Source organism: Hippoglossus hippoglossus, chromosome 4 (genome assembly GCF_009819705.1).
Source record: "Hippoglossus hippoglossus isolate fHipHip1 chromosome 4, fHipHip1.pri, whole genome shotgun sequence".
In the NCBI taxonomy this organism is placed as follows: domain Eukaryota; kingdom Metazoa; phylum Chordata; class Actinopteri; order Pleuronectiformes; family Pleuronectidae; genus Hippoglossus; species Hippoglossus hippoglossus.
The window spans coordinates 28,256,618-28,271,480 of NC_047154.1; the positions used below are offsets into that span (position 1 = coordinate 28,256,618).

Here is a 14,863-nt window from a genome sequence, read left to right on the forward strand (position 1 = left end):
CAACACACGTCAACAAACTCAGAATCTGAGACAAAGAAACTTTTAGATAAAAAGTGATTTAATCAGTTTTTTCTTTGATGTTTCATCAGATATAAAACCAACTGTCACATGTGCTACAGAACACGTATGTACAGTTCCACAGCGCCGCCCACATCCCTCACCTGACAGCTCGTGATGTGTTCAAGTCACCTGGGAGAAACCACTGAAACATTCATCAGAATTTAACTTTCAGTAAATGAAGGATTAAGGTTAAATGTTCACAGTAATGAACAAGGGGCTGACGTCACCGTCGAGGAACGACCACGTGATGACAGGTTACTTGATGGGGGGGTGTTGAATGAAAACTCTTGTTGATCCTGAGGTGACTTTAACTCTGACTCAGTTACCATGGTAACTGGCTGTGAAGTGAACCCTAAATTTGTTTGCGTCTCGTTCTTTCATGTCAGTCGATGATTTAAATGACTAAAACAGTTTTTTCAGAATCTGTCTAATCTGAGCTTCCTGCTGTATTAGAACCAGTACTGTTTTCTGATTGGTCAGTTTACAGGCGTCTCCGGTCTCAGACAGAGTCAATGCCTGAAGTACAATGCATTGTGGGATACTCTGCAGGAGCCTGAACAGGAAGTCCCGACTTGAAGAGACTGACCTGCGACACAGCATCCGTTAACAAATAGATTTTTTCTTCTTTTATTTTACTGTCAAAATAATCTCCCAGGTGCCCTGAATGCACCATGAGGAAACATGTCGTCATGACAACGTCTGAGCAGCTGGAATGTCAACGTAATAAAGTGAAGACACAAACAAACCAGTCACCATCGTCTTCTGTCAAACTGTCCGGACCAAGAGGAACCAACGTCTCAGCGCGGCGGTGAAGGCACTGCACGGAACAAACGCCCATTTTAATAGAGACCAAAGTTGCAGCGTTGGGCTGAATCCAGAGAAAAGAATAAACCAGATCAGAGTTTGCTTTTTTTAGTCCTTAAAACCAGAAACCTGAGGCAGGTGCGTTCGTTTGCATCTAGAAAACCGTTTTTGGTTTCAGCTGAAGTGGATCACAAACTAATAAATAAAACCGTTCACAGCGTAACAGACGAGCTAACATCACAACTCACAACAGAAAACGGGAAACATTTGTCCGCACATCGTAAAGGCAGCAGAGCAGAGAGAACCACAATTCACCCAAAACAAACCAATAAAAGCTCAGGAATGATTAAAATATTGCTACAATATCTGATTTGAATAAAACGTGATTGCATACATGGAAATCAAGAAATCCAAAAGGAACATAAAATAGACCCTAGGACTAAAAACCCAACAACGGCTATGAGTCAGTTCACATGTGTGATGCTACAACAACCCGCAGTACAAAACACTAACACAAAGACCAACAATAAAATACACCTACATATGAATATATCTGTAATACAGCTCATCAACAGTAAACCTTTATCAACTGTAAACTGCCAATTTACAGAGGCATGATGGGAGATCTTTCTCAAGAGATCATTCTGACTCCAGGAATAAGGCACAGTGTCGTCTGAAGGCCAAACCAGGTCCCTGGTCTCAGATCTGAGGGTAAATTCATTTATCAGAACTGGTTTGTTGAAGACACGAGTGTTGGTCAGAGGGGAGAGGACGAGAGCCTCGGGAAACAAAACTCAGCTGAAAGAAAGAAGTCTGAGCCAAGTCAAGATTTAAAGGATTCAAGTCCCAATTCTGGAGAAATAAATTAAAATACTGACTTTAATACCAGACTCTGAGATTAAGTCAAAAGGCAAGAGAGGCTCAAATAACTGGTTTACAAAACAAAGACACAATGTGAATTCTGTTTCTTCCTTAAAATCCTGACGATAAACTAACAGACTTCATTTCCTGAATTCAGAGAATAATCTCAGAACTGTTTGTGTTCCAGAAACCCTGATCCTCTTTTAAGGCAAACAACCTACATGAGTTTTTTCTTAAATAATTTAACATCAGACCAGAGTTCATGGTGGTTCAGACATGTTGGAATGATCGGAGTGTAGTGGACAACATGGAGAGCGAAGGATCCAGAGACTCAGATGGAGGACTTGGAGAAGGAGACTCGAAGGTGGTGGTTTTCTCCAAGGTCGTGGTTGTGGAACTCGATGAGCGACTCGATGGCTTCCTCCACGGAGCCCATCTGGATCAGAGCCATCTTATGGTCCTTCCTGGAGGGGAGACCAAAAGAAGGTTCTCAAGACTTCAAACAACGTGTTTCATTTGAGTGACAGGGGAGGTTTCAGGGAAATGCCCCCCCCCCCGTATATCAACATGTGGTGTAGCAGTGTGAACATTCGTCCTGGGACACATGAAGGACGTCTCTGAACCGCTGCAGGTTCACTAGGAATCAAACGTAGTATTTTTTCTCCTCTCGTTGATTTATTTGTAACCACGATATCCACACATCGTGATCCACACTTTCATTAAACTGGTCAAATCCTTCACAGACTGGTGACTCGTCTCTCTACCACCCACACACGTTTGTACAGCTCTCTTAGTGAGGACACTCTTTGGCATAATGCATTCTTGACGGCACCAGGACAGGATGAGGACAGCGACTTCATGGTAAAGTTAAAGATTTCAAGATAAGATCATGGTTTGAGGATATAAACATGCAATGCAGATACGGAAGGGTTTATGAAATGGATGAGGGACAGATTTTGGAGGAAGATCGAAGGTTCAGAGCAAGACAAGGACTTAATGCCAAAGAACAGGAATTCAGGATGAAGCTTCAGGGCAGTGCGCGTACAGGGACTAGACAATAACTACATTTTAGGACATGATGACGTTTTCTGGGTGGGTACAAGGACTTCAGAACAAGGATGATGCTTCTGGACACCATTTGAATTAAGAGCTGAAGGAAGGGGACTTCAGGGCACAGATACATGGTAGATAAGGGATTCAACATGAAGGTTTCACCAGAACAACAGGCATCAGGACTAGATGAAGGAATCAGGGACAAGACCCCAGGGTTTTGAGACCAGGGATAAAAGGTTAAGGGAAGAGGACTTTGGGAAAGAGTTTGAAGGTTTTAGGCTGGGATAAGAACAGGTAGTTCAAAGTAAGAATGAAGCATCTTCAGCACACACAGGTCGAGGGACTTCAACAAAAGGATGAAGGCTTGAATTACTGCAGATTACGGCGAGGGTACAGACATCAGGGGAAGGACAAAGGCTTGCGAAAAAGGACAAAGAGAGAGGCTTGAGGGTATAGATAAAGACTTTATGACCTCAGGTCACAGATGAAGAACAGGGCCTTTGGGATACAGGAGAAAGGCAGGACTTTAGACTTACTGGAAGAACTTGAAGCCGTTGACCATTGATCCTGAGCTGGAAAACAGCACCTTGAGGTCATCTTCTACTACAGCAGGGCTAAAGATAAAAACAGATACGAGAGAGGTTGTAGGTCTTCTTAGTTTGGTCTCTGGTGTATCCCTGTGTTTGGACTACCAGCCAGGTGATGGAGCAGTTGAAGGACTTACGGGATGTTGGAGAGGTGCAGGGTGGCAGAAGGTGGGAAGATGTTGGAGTAGTTCTTGGAGCCGGGTTTCTTGAAGCGGTGAAGAGGGGAACTGCTGTACTCTTTGGTCAGGCCCTGGTCCTCGTGTCCTTCACGGGGAAGCTGGACGTTGGTGTGTTTGGACAGCGTGATGCGCAGGGGCTTCCCATGCAGCCGCTGGCCACTCAGGTGACTCATAGCTGCAAACCAGACCAGTGGAGAACACTGTTCAAGCTTCTGAACAGACAAGGACTCAGCTAATAAAACCATTATAATGGAGCAGTAATGTCTATATTGGATGTAAAAGTCAAGTTTCCCTGATTAAATGTTGCTTTCAACGACGTCAGACATTTCCGAGCAGCAGCAGGAGGGTGTTACCTAGCTGAGCCTGTGTGCAGTCAGACATCTGAACCAGAGCGTTTTCCTTCTTGTTGAACAGGATCTTTACTCTCATCACGTCGCCATAAACACCTTCAGACAGTCATAAAAACACAGGTTAAACACTTTCTACACGTCATACAAATAGGTTACACATGTTAAACATGTTAAACCTGTGACCATGGTCTGTCTACATCCTGCCGAAACACTGACCCTTGTTCTAATGATCAGATAAAATAAATGAGGACTTCCTGTGTATTAATGTCTTAATAATGAAATCTGTGGAGGAGCTGGTGTCAAAAACCTGGGAGTGTAATTTTGACAGGAATTCCTCGTCATACAAGGGAGACATTGTATGGAAACAACTCCGGGTGAGTGAAAAATTAAAAAGTGGCAGATTTCACTGTGTAGGAGCGATGAACTATGTGAGTGTTGACTAAGAAAAACAAGAGCAGCTGATTCAGCAGTGAAACTAAAAGAAACCAGACATGCAAACTGAAAACTAAGACTCACTGAAATAAGACCAAACGCACAATAACTGCATCTCGCCCATGTTCACTGAGGTTTCCTGTTTAAACTGAGTCCGACTACTAGACACGTCGGACCAGATGCTAATCACACTGTAAAGCTCTGTCAAAGAAAATTCACATTTTAGTCTTTTCACTGTTAAAAAACTGAGACGTCATGATTGACAGCTGAGTGTGACTAATGATTGGTCGAGCGCGTGTTCGGGCGGAATGTCATCACCACAAGATGACATCTTTACATAAAGTCACAACACGCTGGTTTATGATCAGTGTGGGGTCTTTGTGGCCGAGCTGCAGATATTGTGAATAAAGTCAAATCATCGTCAAAAATCTTTTTTAAATGAAAACAACAAACAGAAACTTCAAATCAAGCAGGTGATAATCAAAATAAGAAGCTTGTGACAACATACCAAAGAGAATAAAGAGGCAGTGGGGCGTAACTCTCTTTAAAGACAGAAGGCAGCGGAGGGACAGGACAGGTAAAGGTGGGAGGGTCCGAGGTGTTTCCATGGCAACAAATTAAAGAAACAAAAAGAAACAGGTGAGGGGTCAATCAGAAGGTTAACACCTTTGGAGGGGGGGGGGGTCAGATGAGGTCAATATGAGAACATGTTCACACGTAAATGGACAGGTGTGTGTGTGTGTGTGTGTGTGTGTGTGTGTGTGTGTGTGTGTGTGTGTGTGTGTGTGTGTGTGTGTGTGTGTGTGTGTGTGTGTGTGTGTACAGGGCTCTGTCCCATGAAGCAGGATTTGTTGTTATCAAGTTAACTTCAGGTTTAATTCAGAGTTTTCTGTCCTATGAAGCTCGTTCACTTCGGGGTAAATCACCATGGTAACTTCTGCTGAGCAGCTAAACTGCTCCAGGTTAAGTTGGAGATAAGAGATCAAACTTTATAAAGCTTCACCTGAAAGACACAATGAGAATCCATGTAGATGTGAGATTATATTCAGATCTGCTCTTGTTAATGAACAGTTTTACTATAAAAACAATCCCAGATGTTTAACCAGCTGTTCTTCCTGCATTTAGCAGCTGGAACTGTTTCCTTTATTCTGGATGTTTGTTCTCCTCTGATTTTTATTATACAATTAACAATGCAAAAAATTATAATGAATTTAATTCAACTTCTATATATTTCGGTTTTCATTTCTTTATATTTATTTATAAAAGGTTGTTAGTTCAAAACATCAAACCTCAAATACATGGAGTTTACATTTTATATGTAAATATATATATCAGCTGCTGTATCAGTATCTGACTTGAATGATGTTCTCAGTGTAAACAGCGTGGGAGAAAATGAGATGAGGACCAGAGGACTTTCTCAGGTGCAGTGACAGACTCACCTCAGGGTTCAGGTTGCTGACCAACAGGACACAGTGTCCAGGAGACATGGGGGGGAATCCCAGCCTGGTGGCCCCCGGCAGGGACAGAGAGGCCAGTGCTCCGGGCAGAGCGGGGACCGTCAGGCCTGTGTAGGGGGAGGACACTGAGAGAGGTGAGACCAGTAAGCACCTGAACCACCAACTGCACAAGAGTCCTGATCCAGTCTGAAGAGACGGCACCAGCTCTGAGTCCATTCAGGACAACTCCACTGTAGACCCCAACACGGACCCATCCAGGGTCATAATATAAAATGATGAGACATGACCTCAGGAATCCATATGAACCTGTTTCCCTCTCTTATCTCAGATTCAATCTAACAGCTCCTTAGTAAAAACTACACTTCCAGAACATTCTTCTACATCATTTATTTGATTAAAGTCTTCTGATAACTTCCTCTTGTCACTGTATCCATGGAAACAGACAGCTCTCACAGGACTGAAGCTGTGAAGTCACAAAGGTGAGACTTACTTGTAGGCTGGATGGTGAAGGCCGGAGGGAAAGTGTGAGTCGCTCCGGCGTAAGGTGCAGCTGAAAAGATGCCTGGAGCTGAGGAAGAGAAGAGAAGTCTGAGTCTTTACCGAGTCTGAGCTGAGTCTGTTTTACTAAACGCCATAGAGGGCTCCAACAGGGGCCGTCAGCGCTGCACCTGCCCTTCACCAGTGCTGCGTCTCTTACTGAAGGCTGTGGCCATGGCCGGGTGCTCCAGCGCGGGATGGCTATCTCCAGCTGGAAGGTCAGGTCTGGTGAAGTCTCGACTCTTCTCATTGTTGTACTTGACGTTGAGGCTGGTCAGTTTAGAGAAGCTGATCCTCAGAGTGCAGCAGCCGTTATAGATGTTCTGTCCGTCCAGAGACTGAAACATAGACACATCAGTTCTCTGCTGCTTCCTGGGCGCACCAGGTGTCCCCATTTATCTTCCTGTAGGGGGCGGCACTCACCAGTTTAGCTGCCTGGGCAGACGCTCCATCAGGATACTGCAGCAGAGCCTGGAACTGACTGTTCTTGGTGAAGACGATGATCCTCAACACGTTGCCGAACTTAGAGAAGATCTAAGAACAAGAGCAGAACTTTAACAAATCCTCCTCTTCTCTGTATAGACTGGTCTTTACTGAGAGCTAGGCTCCTCGCCCCCAGCGATGGGGCCCGGGACCTGCGGTTTCAAAACCACTGGCGCCTTTTAAATCAAAAAAAAAAAACTTCATTGATCCCCGTACCATCGCCAACACGCCGGTTTATTATTTTAATACCTTTTATTGATGTAATTTGTCTCAGCCTTAAAATGTTTTGATCCATGTGTAAAGAACTTTGCGTTTGTTAAGTTTTGTATAAATAAAGTTTATTTTTAGTTAATGATGTTTAAAGTTGTGTGGTGTCGTGCGGCTGTCACCTGGCAGAGGGCGTCCAGTGTGACGGGGTAGACCAGGTTTTCCACCACCACCCTCAGCACCGTGCTGGGTGCCACCACCGCCATGTCCACATGAGACATAGTGAGGGCCCGAAGAGCCGCCTGGGCCCTCTAGGACAAGGGGGGACAAGGGGGGGCGGGGCAGATGGTCACAATGTCTGGCTGCAGGACGTCTGGCTTACAGCTAACAAATGCCAACACTCTTACCTCCTGGTTGGGTGAGTTGTCCGTCTTCAGCTCCTTGTGGTTGGAGAACTGGACGTAGACCGGGTGGTGTCTGATGATCGGCATCACTGTGGAGTAATAACCCACCATGTTCTGAGCTGCGTCCTCCGAGGACATCTCTAAGAAGGCCTGAGGAGACAGGTCAGAGGTCAGGAATGAGCGCAGTCACCTCTCTGTAAACTCTACCAATCTGAGACCTGGACCTGATTCTTGGCTTTGAGCATTAGCAGGTTGGAGACGTCTCCGAAGGGCAGACCCAGGCTGATGACCTCAGCCTCAGTGATGTCGTTGGGGAGCTTGCGGATGTGGATGACCCTGGACGGGACGCCAGGCCCTCTTATGTCACCTTTAAACTTCTTGCTGTCGTTGCCATTGGCTACAGACAATAGGAAAAAGCAGGTTAGGGTCACATGACCTGACTAGGACTACAACTAACGTTTTTTTTGATTTATCGATCATTAAATCGGATAAAAAGAGAAAAGCTACATTTTACACTTTCAAGCAACTTCCTCTTCTTGTACAATGTTGTTTCTATATGTATTACAGACATCTACAATCAAATTATGACTAGTCATAATCCAAGTTCAAGACATCTTAAACTAGGTAATTAATACGGTGTCTCTCTCTCAGACAGATTACTACATTAGTTACCAGTTAGTTGGTTGGGGGGGGTTAAATTCTGCAGAAATGTGATGAATCCACGACTTTAACTTTGTTCATTGAATCAGATAAAAAATGATGTTGTATTGTTTTGTTGTATGAGACCTGCAGCATTTACACAAGTCTCTGATTTAGGGGCTGGAAAACTCTGTGAGGCGTAACCATAGCAACAGTGATACGTTTTAAACTGAAATGCGTCAGTGTGGACGCAGCAGTGACCCTCACCTGTGGTGCTCATGATATATGGACCAATGGAGACGCTGGGGAAAAGGTCGTCAGATCCTCTCTGCAACAGAGACAAAACATCAGCGTTCACACACAAATAAAACACAGAGCGCTGGGCGGGGAATTCTTCATCTGTGAGGCTCAATAAAAAACAAATGTAAACAAACTCAGACTCTTTACCCAGAGAAACAGCGACCAGATCAACAATAATCAATAACAGCGGTGAAATCATTATTGTCATCTGATCGTCTCCTCTTCATTCACCTGAACACCTCAGTGTTCATCATTTCCTCTGATGGACAGGTTTCATTTCCTCTTACAAAGTTTCTACACATCTGAAACTAGAGGTCAAAGGTCAAATGTGACGTCTACAGTCAAATGTTTTAAAAACTTTTTTCTGACATGAAATAGCATCAGGACATGTTGTGTAGTCAGTGTCTCTGAAGCAGCAGCAGCAGCAGGTTGTCGGGTCCCGACTCGTTCAAACAGGAACATGTGGGGAACATCCAGGCGAGGGGCGGAGCCTGTAGAGCAGCAGGAGGCCGGACATGACGTATAAACTCTGCTGTGGAAAGATCAGTGTTGTTGTTTACAGCTCATCCACACCGGCGTCGGCCCTCATCACCAGAAGCTCTGGAACCTCCTCGTGTTTCCAAGTTGACGTCTTCGTCTTCTACGTGTACGGCTCCTCTTCTTCATCCTGAGATGTTTGTGTTCTTCCAGTTTCACGTCCGTCACGAGTTAAAAACCTCATCGACACGTCCACTCGCTCTCTGGGAAGCTTCAGGACATTTTACTAGGAGGCTGCAGGAAAACATCTAGAAAATGTCCAGAGACACGGACTCAGACGTTTGTGTTCTCACACACAGAACCTCCAGAACATGTCAGGTCTGTGGTTCAGTTCATGTGTGAAAAAAGCTTAAGTGATGAAACTGAGCAGACGTGAACAGAGCAGCTCAGTTGTCTTTACTGATTCTACTGATGAATAATGAAGCAGAAACCAGAGACGTCTCGTTGTCTCCATGTCTGACAGCTGGGGACCAGCCACCGGACTCGGGCGGCCAGGCAGCAGATCGACATGATCACGTTGTTGATTCAGTGATCGGTTTGTTTGTGATGAATTTCTTTCATTTTTCTAATAAAAATGCTGGAGGATCTGAATTTAATCCCAGAGTGCCCCCTGCTGGTGTCCAGCTGTGTCTGTTTCATCTCACGCTAATAAAAGTTAAAAAAGATAAATGTTCTGAGAAGAATTCTGTGTTTGATCCGACACTGAACTAATCAGTTTCATCTTTTACTGACTTGTTATGAACTAAGTGAAGAACGAGTTAAAGGTGAATCGCGAAAAGAACTGGTGATTTATAAAACTGAGGACAGATCTAATGTTACTGTCAATTCCTCAATCATCAAGTTTTTATTAGGGATATTAAGTTGTTTAAAAAATAACATTTCAATTTAAAAATGTCTTCAATAATTTCTGATCATAGATAAATAGTTTTGAGCCATTTTTTTATCAACTTCAAATGAGGAAATAATTAGTAATAATCAATAATAAATTATCATCAGCTGATCAGATGAAGTTGAGCTCGGAAAGTGTGAAATTGAATTTGTTCAACACTAGCGCCAGCAGCTGTTATTCTCGAATCACTTCCTGTTTCAACATTAAATACGTCAAAATAAAGACGTCAGAACAAAGTCATCGATTTCAAGATATTTTCCTCCAGGCGTTCCCTGATCTCAGATCTGCTCACGTTGTCTGAATCTATTTCTAAATTAAATTGGATCAAAGTGCAAGAAAATAAAACGATTTCTTTCTTCAGTTAAAGAAAGTATTTTCCCGGGCTGACACTGAAAGGGAAGTATTCCTGTGAATAACAGCTGATTATTGAGCAGAGGAAATGACTGATAATCAATAATCAGATGAACTTTGTGTCAGCAGCTGATGCAACTCAAGTTCATCGGATTCTCTAAAGACTGAGGAACGTGGTGGAATCACTGCTGCAGTTTGAACCAATCCGAAAACAAAAACTACACAGAACATGGTTCAAGATGAAACGTCTTGTCCGTCACACACTCAAAGTTCACAGCAGAAAACAAACCAGAGAGAGGAAGAGGAGAGGAGGAAGAAGCAGAGGATGAAAAGGAAGCAGAGGTGCCTACCTTGGTACCAACTGTTAAATCGTGGTGGACACCGCTGTGAAGAAAAGACAGCGTGTTAGAAGGAGAGAGAAAAAAATGAATTAGCAAAAAAATGAAGAGGTTAAAAGATGTTTTTTACTGAGGAGATGGAGGAAGAGAAAAGATGATCAGCGACCGAACGTAAAGACGATCAGCGACCGAACGTAAAGACGATCAGCGACCGAACATGACGATCAGCGGCCGAACGTAAAGACGATCAGCGGCCGAACGTAAAGACGATCAGCGGCCGAACGTAAAGACGATCAGCGGCCGAACGTAAAGACGATCAGCGGCCGAACGTAAGACGATCAGCGATCCGAACGTAAAGACGATCAGCGGCCCGAACGTAAAAACGATCAGCAGCCGAACATAAAGACGATCAGCGACTGAACGTAAAGACCATCAGCGACCGAACGTAAAGACGATCAGCGACCGAACGTAAAGACGATCAGCGGCCGAACGTAAAAACGATCAGCAGCCGAACATAAAGACGATCAGCGACTGAACGTAAAGACCATCAGCGACCGAACGTAAAGACGATCAGCGACCGAACGTAAAGACCATCAGCGACCGAACGTAAAAACGATCAGCAGCCGAACATAAAGACGATCAGCGACTGAACGTAAAGACCATCAGCGACCGAACGTAAAGACCATCAGCGACCGAACGTAAAGACGATCAGCGACCGAACATGACGATCAGCGGCCCTCACATAAATTCAATCAGCGACGGAACATAAAGAAGATTAGTGACCGATCTGCAACCCCACTTAAAGACAATTAGCAACAGAACGTTAAGGCAAACGAATCCGTGATCACACATAAAAAATGATCAGCGATCGCACATAAGGATGATGAGCGACCGCACAAAGATGATCAATGACTTCTATAAAGACGATCAGCGACTTTAATAGCAATCAATTAAGTGTTAAAAGTCTGTCGTGCATGTGGCCTCTTCTCACGTCCCTGCTGACAGGTGGAGAACATCCTATCAGCGCAGATTAATTAGCAAAAACGATGAATCTTTCGACCCCACGATGTTGCCTTCACTGGCGATCGTATTAAAACAGGCCAGTCTGGTCATTCTGAACCATTAAGAGCGGTTTTACGGATGACACTGAACAACAGTATTGACCGATGTGAAAATTATTTTGTGATAAAAAATATTCTGCCAAAATCATCCGGCCCCAAATCAATACCCAATCACAGATCTTACTAGGAAACAATCAGAAGTTTAGTGATACCTCAGAAAACACAAGCCCTCACATTTCACACTGCACAGTACACGAGCGTGTGCAGGTAAGAGTTAAATGTGAGAATGTAAATGAGCATTTGAGTCACAGGGATATTTAAAATAAAAACCTGCTGCTCTGGCCAACAATGAAACGACTGAACAGACGTTAAACCAGATGGAAAACAAAGCTCCAGGGCACAATGAGTCCTGATGGAGCAGCAACATTCACAATAAGTCCAACTGTGTCCTGCTACAGATTTCCATTCTGAATGTCTTCATACATCCAGACAAAGAGTGAACAAATGTTCATAACTACAAACAAATCAACTTATCAGTTTTAATTACCGTCACATCTAGGGTTGGGAACCTAAACTGGGTTCCAAATTAGAACTAAATCTAAAGTGCCAGGTAACCGTCAGGAAAGGTCACATTATTAGTTCTGCTTATCGGTCCCTACAAGATGTATAATTTGTTTTTGCAAAAACAGGCTACATACAATAATAATAAACTTTAAGTGCTTTACAGAGCTAACCCTAACTATGACAGGACAGAGGCAAAAAAAAAAAATCAGAGTAAAATTTTACAGATAACATATTAAAAGAACGGTGAACCGGATTAATATTAAGCTTTATTAAAAAGATGCTTTTGAGAAGTGATTTAAAAGATGTCACTGAATCTGCAAGCCTCAAATCCTCAGGAAGGGAGTTTCAGAGCTGAGGGGCCTGACTGAAAAGCCCGGTCACCTGAAGTATTGAGCCGGGACTTGGGGCCGCCAGCGGGGCCCGGGGATCTGAGGCTGCACTCTGGATCGTAAGGTAGCAGCGGTTCAGTAATGTAGCTGAACCATGGAGTGCTTTAAAAGTCATCCGTAAAATCTTGATATCAATTCTAAAACTAACAGGTAACTAGTGAGAGACAGGGTTGATATCTTGTCTTCAAAAACCAAACAGCTGTGATCTGAACCAGCTGAAGGCGTGAAATTGATTTGTGGCCTGAAAACAATGAATTACATTAATCTAAACGAGATTAAATAAAAGCAGGAAGGACCTTCTCGAGATCATAGAGAGATAAGACCCGTTTTTCTGTAAAGACATGCCTAACTACCAGGAGCTTTGAATTCATCCATTAAATATTATATAGGGTTAGGGTTATTTACAATTGATATAGATAGTAGCAAACAAGATTTAACACGTGTTTTAACCTCTGGGGACAAAGTTTGTTTCTGATTGGCAAATCAAAAGTTGCTAATGCTAACATTAGCAATGTGCTTAATAGTGTTTTGGTAGTTTTCCTCTTGTTGAGGGTAAAGAACAGGAAGACACACCTTGTTCAGATCTATGAGACCAACTGGGACTGAGACCTGAGCAGCTGCTTCTACTGGTTCCATGAGACCTGAGCAGCAGCTTCTACTGGTTCCATGAGACCTGAGCAGCAGCTTCTACTGGTTCCATGAGACCTGAGCAGCTGCTTCTACTGGTTCCATGAGACCTGAGCAGCAGCTTCTACTGGTTCCATGAGACCTGAGCAGCTGCTTCTACTGGTTCCATGAGACCTGAGCAGCTGCTTCTACTGGTTCCATGAGACCTGAGCAGCTGCTTCTACTGGTTCCATGAGACCTGAGCAGCTGCTTCTACTGGTTCCATGAGACCTGAGCAGCTGCTTCTACTGGTTCCATGAGACCTGAGCAGCTGCTTCTACTGGTTCCATGAGACCTGAGCAGCTGCTTCTACTGGTTCCATGAGACCTGAGCAGCTGCTTCTACTGGTTCCATGAGACCTGAGCAGCTGCTTCTACTGGTTCCATGAGACCTGAGCAGCTGCTTCTACTGGTTCCATGAGACCTGAGCAGCAGCTTCTACTGGTTCCATGAGACCTGAGCAGCTGCTTCTACTGGTTCCATGAGACCTGAGCAGCTGCTTCTACTGGTTCCATGAGACCTGAACTCCACTTGACATGTTTAAAACCTGGACCCTTCTGGAACAGTCCTGCATTTCACAAGGCAACTGGAACCAGTCCAGTCTGCACGTTACACACAGTGACCCAGTGTCCAGTTGACTGTGGCGAGTCTTCACCCACCATCATAACAAACTCAGACCAGTGGAACCAGTTCAGACTCAACACGTGAAGCTACAACTAAGTTCCACAGTGGGGGAACATCCGGCTTGTGGGCGTGAGGTCTTCAGAAAGCTGGAGGCGGAATGTCCGCTGCTGTGCGACTCTTCGTTAGTTTATTATCTGTAATAACAGGAATCTACCATCAGGATCAAAGTGCCGCTGGACGGTTAAACACCAGGGGGGTTTGATGCACTTTGGTTTGGCCCGACCTCAGCTAACACTGCAGCTAGCTCAGCTAGCTCAGCTAGCTCCGCTTCCTGCTCCCCCACAGTCACACCTTTACAACCCGCTGCTCTCGAACTCTGACCTGGACTCACTCTCCGCTTCTGCTCGGAACGATGGCCCGCTGCTGCGTTACCCTGAAGTCATGAGAACTCACCCGTCCATTGCACAACACGGAACTAGCGAGCAGCAGCTTCCAGCCTCGGGCTCCACTACGGCACACAAAATGGCGTCCGGCTGGAGCCGCTCCCTGATTGGACGGTGGGTAAAAAATATGAGGCGTTCCCGTCAGGAGCTGCATTCCGATTGGCTGCTCACAGAGCGAGCCCAACAATAAAGACCCGAGGCCAAAGCTCGTCTAAGAAGAAGATCCTCGTCTCCTCAGATAAACAGGAAACACTTTTCACTCCAAGCAGGAAACACTTTACTCTCAGAGAAATTAAATGAACTGGGATTATTTCAAAATTTCAAATTCATTGACCTTCAGTTATTCTACAAAGTGTTTATTCTAATCAAAGCTGTAAATACTCTGATCTCTCTGATGTTCTCTGTTCCACGTGACATCTGTTCACTTGTGTCCGTCCTGGGAGACGGATCCTCACATGTGTCTCTGAGGTTTCTACCTTCTTTACCTGTTAAAGGTTTTAGTAGTTTGACTCTTGTTGAGGGTTAAGGACAGAGGACGTCTCACCTTGTTAAAGACCATGAGACAAACTGGGATTTGTGAATATGGGCTATACAAATAAAATTTGATTGATTGATTGATGTCAAATCAACACAAACAATATTTGAATGT

General features: G+C 44.3%; 1 protein-coding gene across 9 annotated transcripts; it reads right to left on the reverse strand.

Annotated features, from left to right (window-relative positions):
- Nucleotides 1-37: 37 nt before the first annotated feature.
- ptbp1b (polypyrimidine tract binding protein 1b) lies at nt 38-14,407 on the reverse strand. Of its 9 annotated transcripts, none has more exons than XM_034582274.1 (15): nt 14,163-14,407; nt 10,481-10,514; nt 8,321-8,381; nt 7,639-7,811; nt 7,418-7,564; nt 7,193-7,321; nt 6,744-6,854; nt 6,481-6,658; nt 6,274-6,351; nt 5,766-5,890; nt 4,835-4,868; nt 3,898-3,990; nt 3,503-3,719; nt 3,315-3,392; nt 38-2,189 (listed from the first exon to the last, which is right to left on the reverse strand). In XM_034582274.1, exons 1-15 carry the CDS (start codon nt 14,366-14,368, stop codon nt 2,057-2,059), a joined length of 1,797 nt encoding a protein of 598 aa, XP_034438165.1. In that variant the 5' UTR covers nt 14,369-14,407; the 3' UTR covers nt 38-2,056. The 9 variants fall into 9 exon arrangements, with proteins under 9 accessions (XP_034438165.1, XP_034438164.1, XP_034438171.1 ...); XM_034582273.1 differs by having other exon boundaries at nt 5,766-5,908; XM_034582280.1 differs by having other exon boundaries at nt 5,766-5,908; nt 10,481-10,511; nt 14,153-14,256.
- Between the last annotated feature and the right edge of the window lie 456 nt (nt 14,408-14,863).

Excerpts from the sequence above, each read along its gene's own strand:
- ptbp1b (XM_034582273.1), bottom strand. The coding sequence starts at position 14,368 with ATGCAGCTCCTGACGGGAACGCCTCATATTTTTTACCCACCGTCCAAT. Across the intron at positions 7,812-8,320 it reads ATATATCATGAGCACCACAG|CCAATGGCAACGACAGCAAG; the intron begins GTGAGGGTCACT and ends TATTGTCTGTAG. Across the intron at positions 3,720-3,897 it reads CTGCACACAGGCTCAGCTAG|CTATGAGTCACCTGAGTGGC; the intron begins GTAACACCCTCC and ends TCTGGTTTGCAG.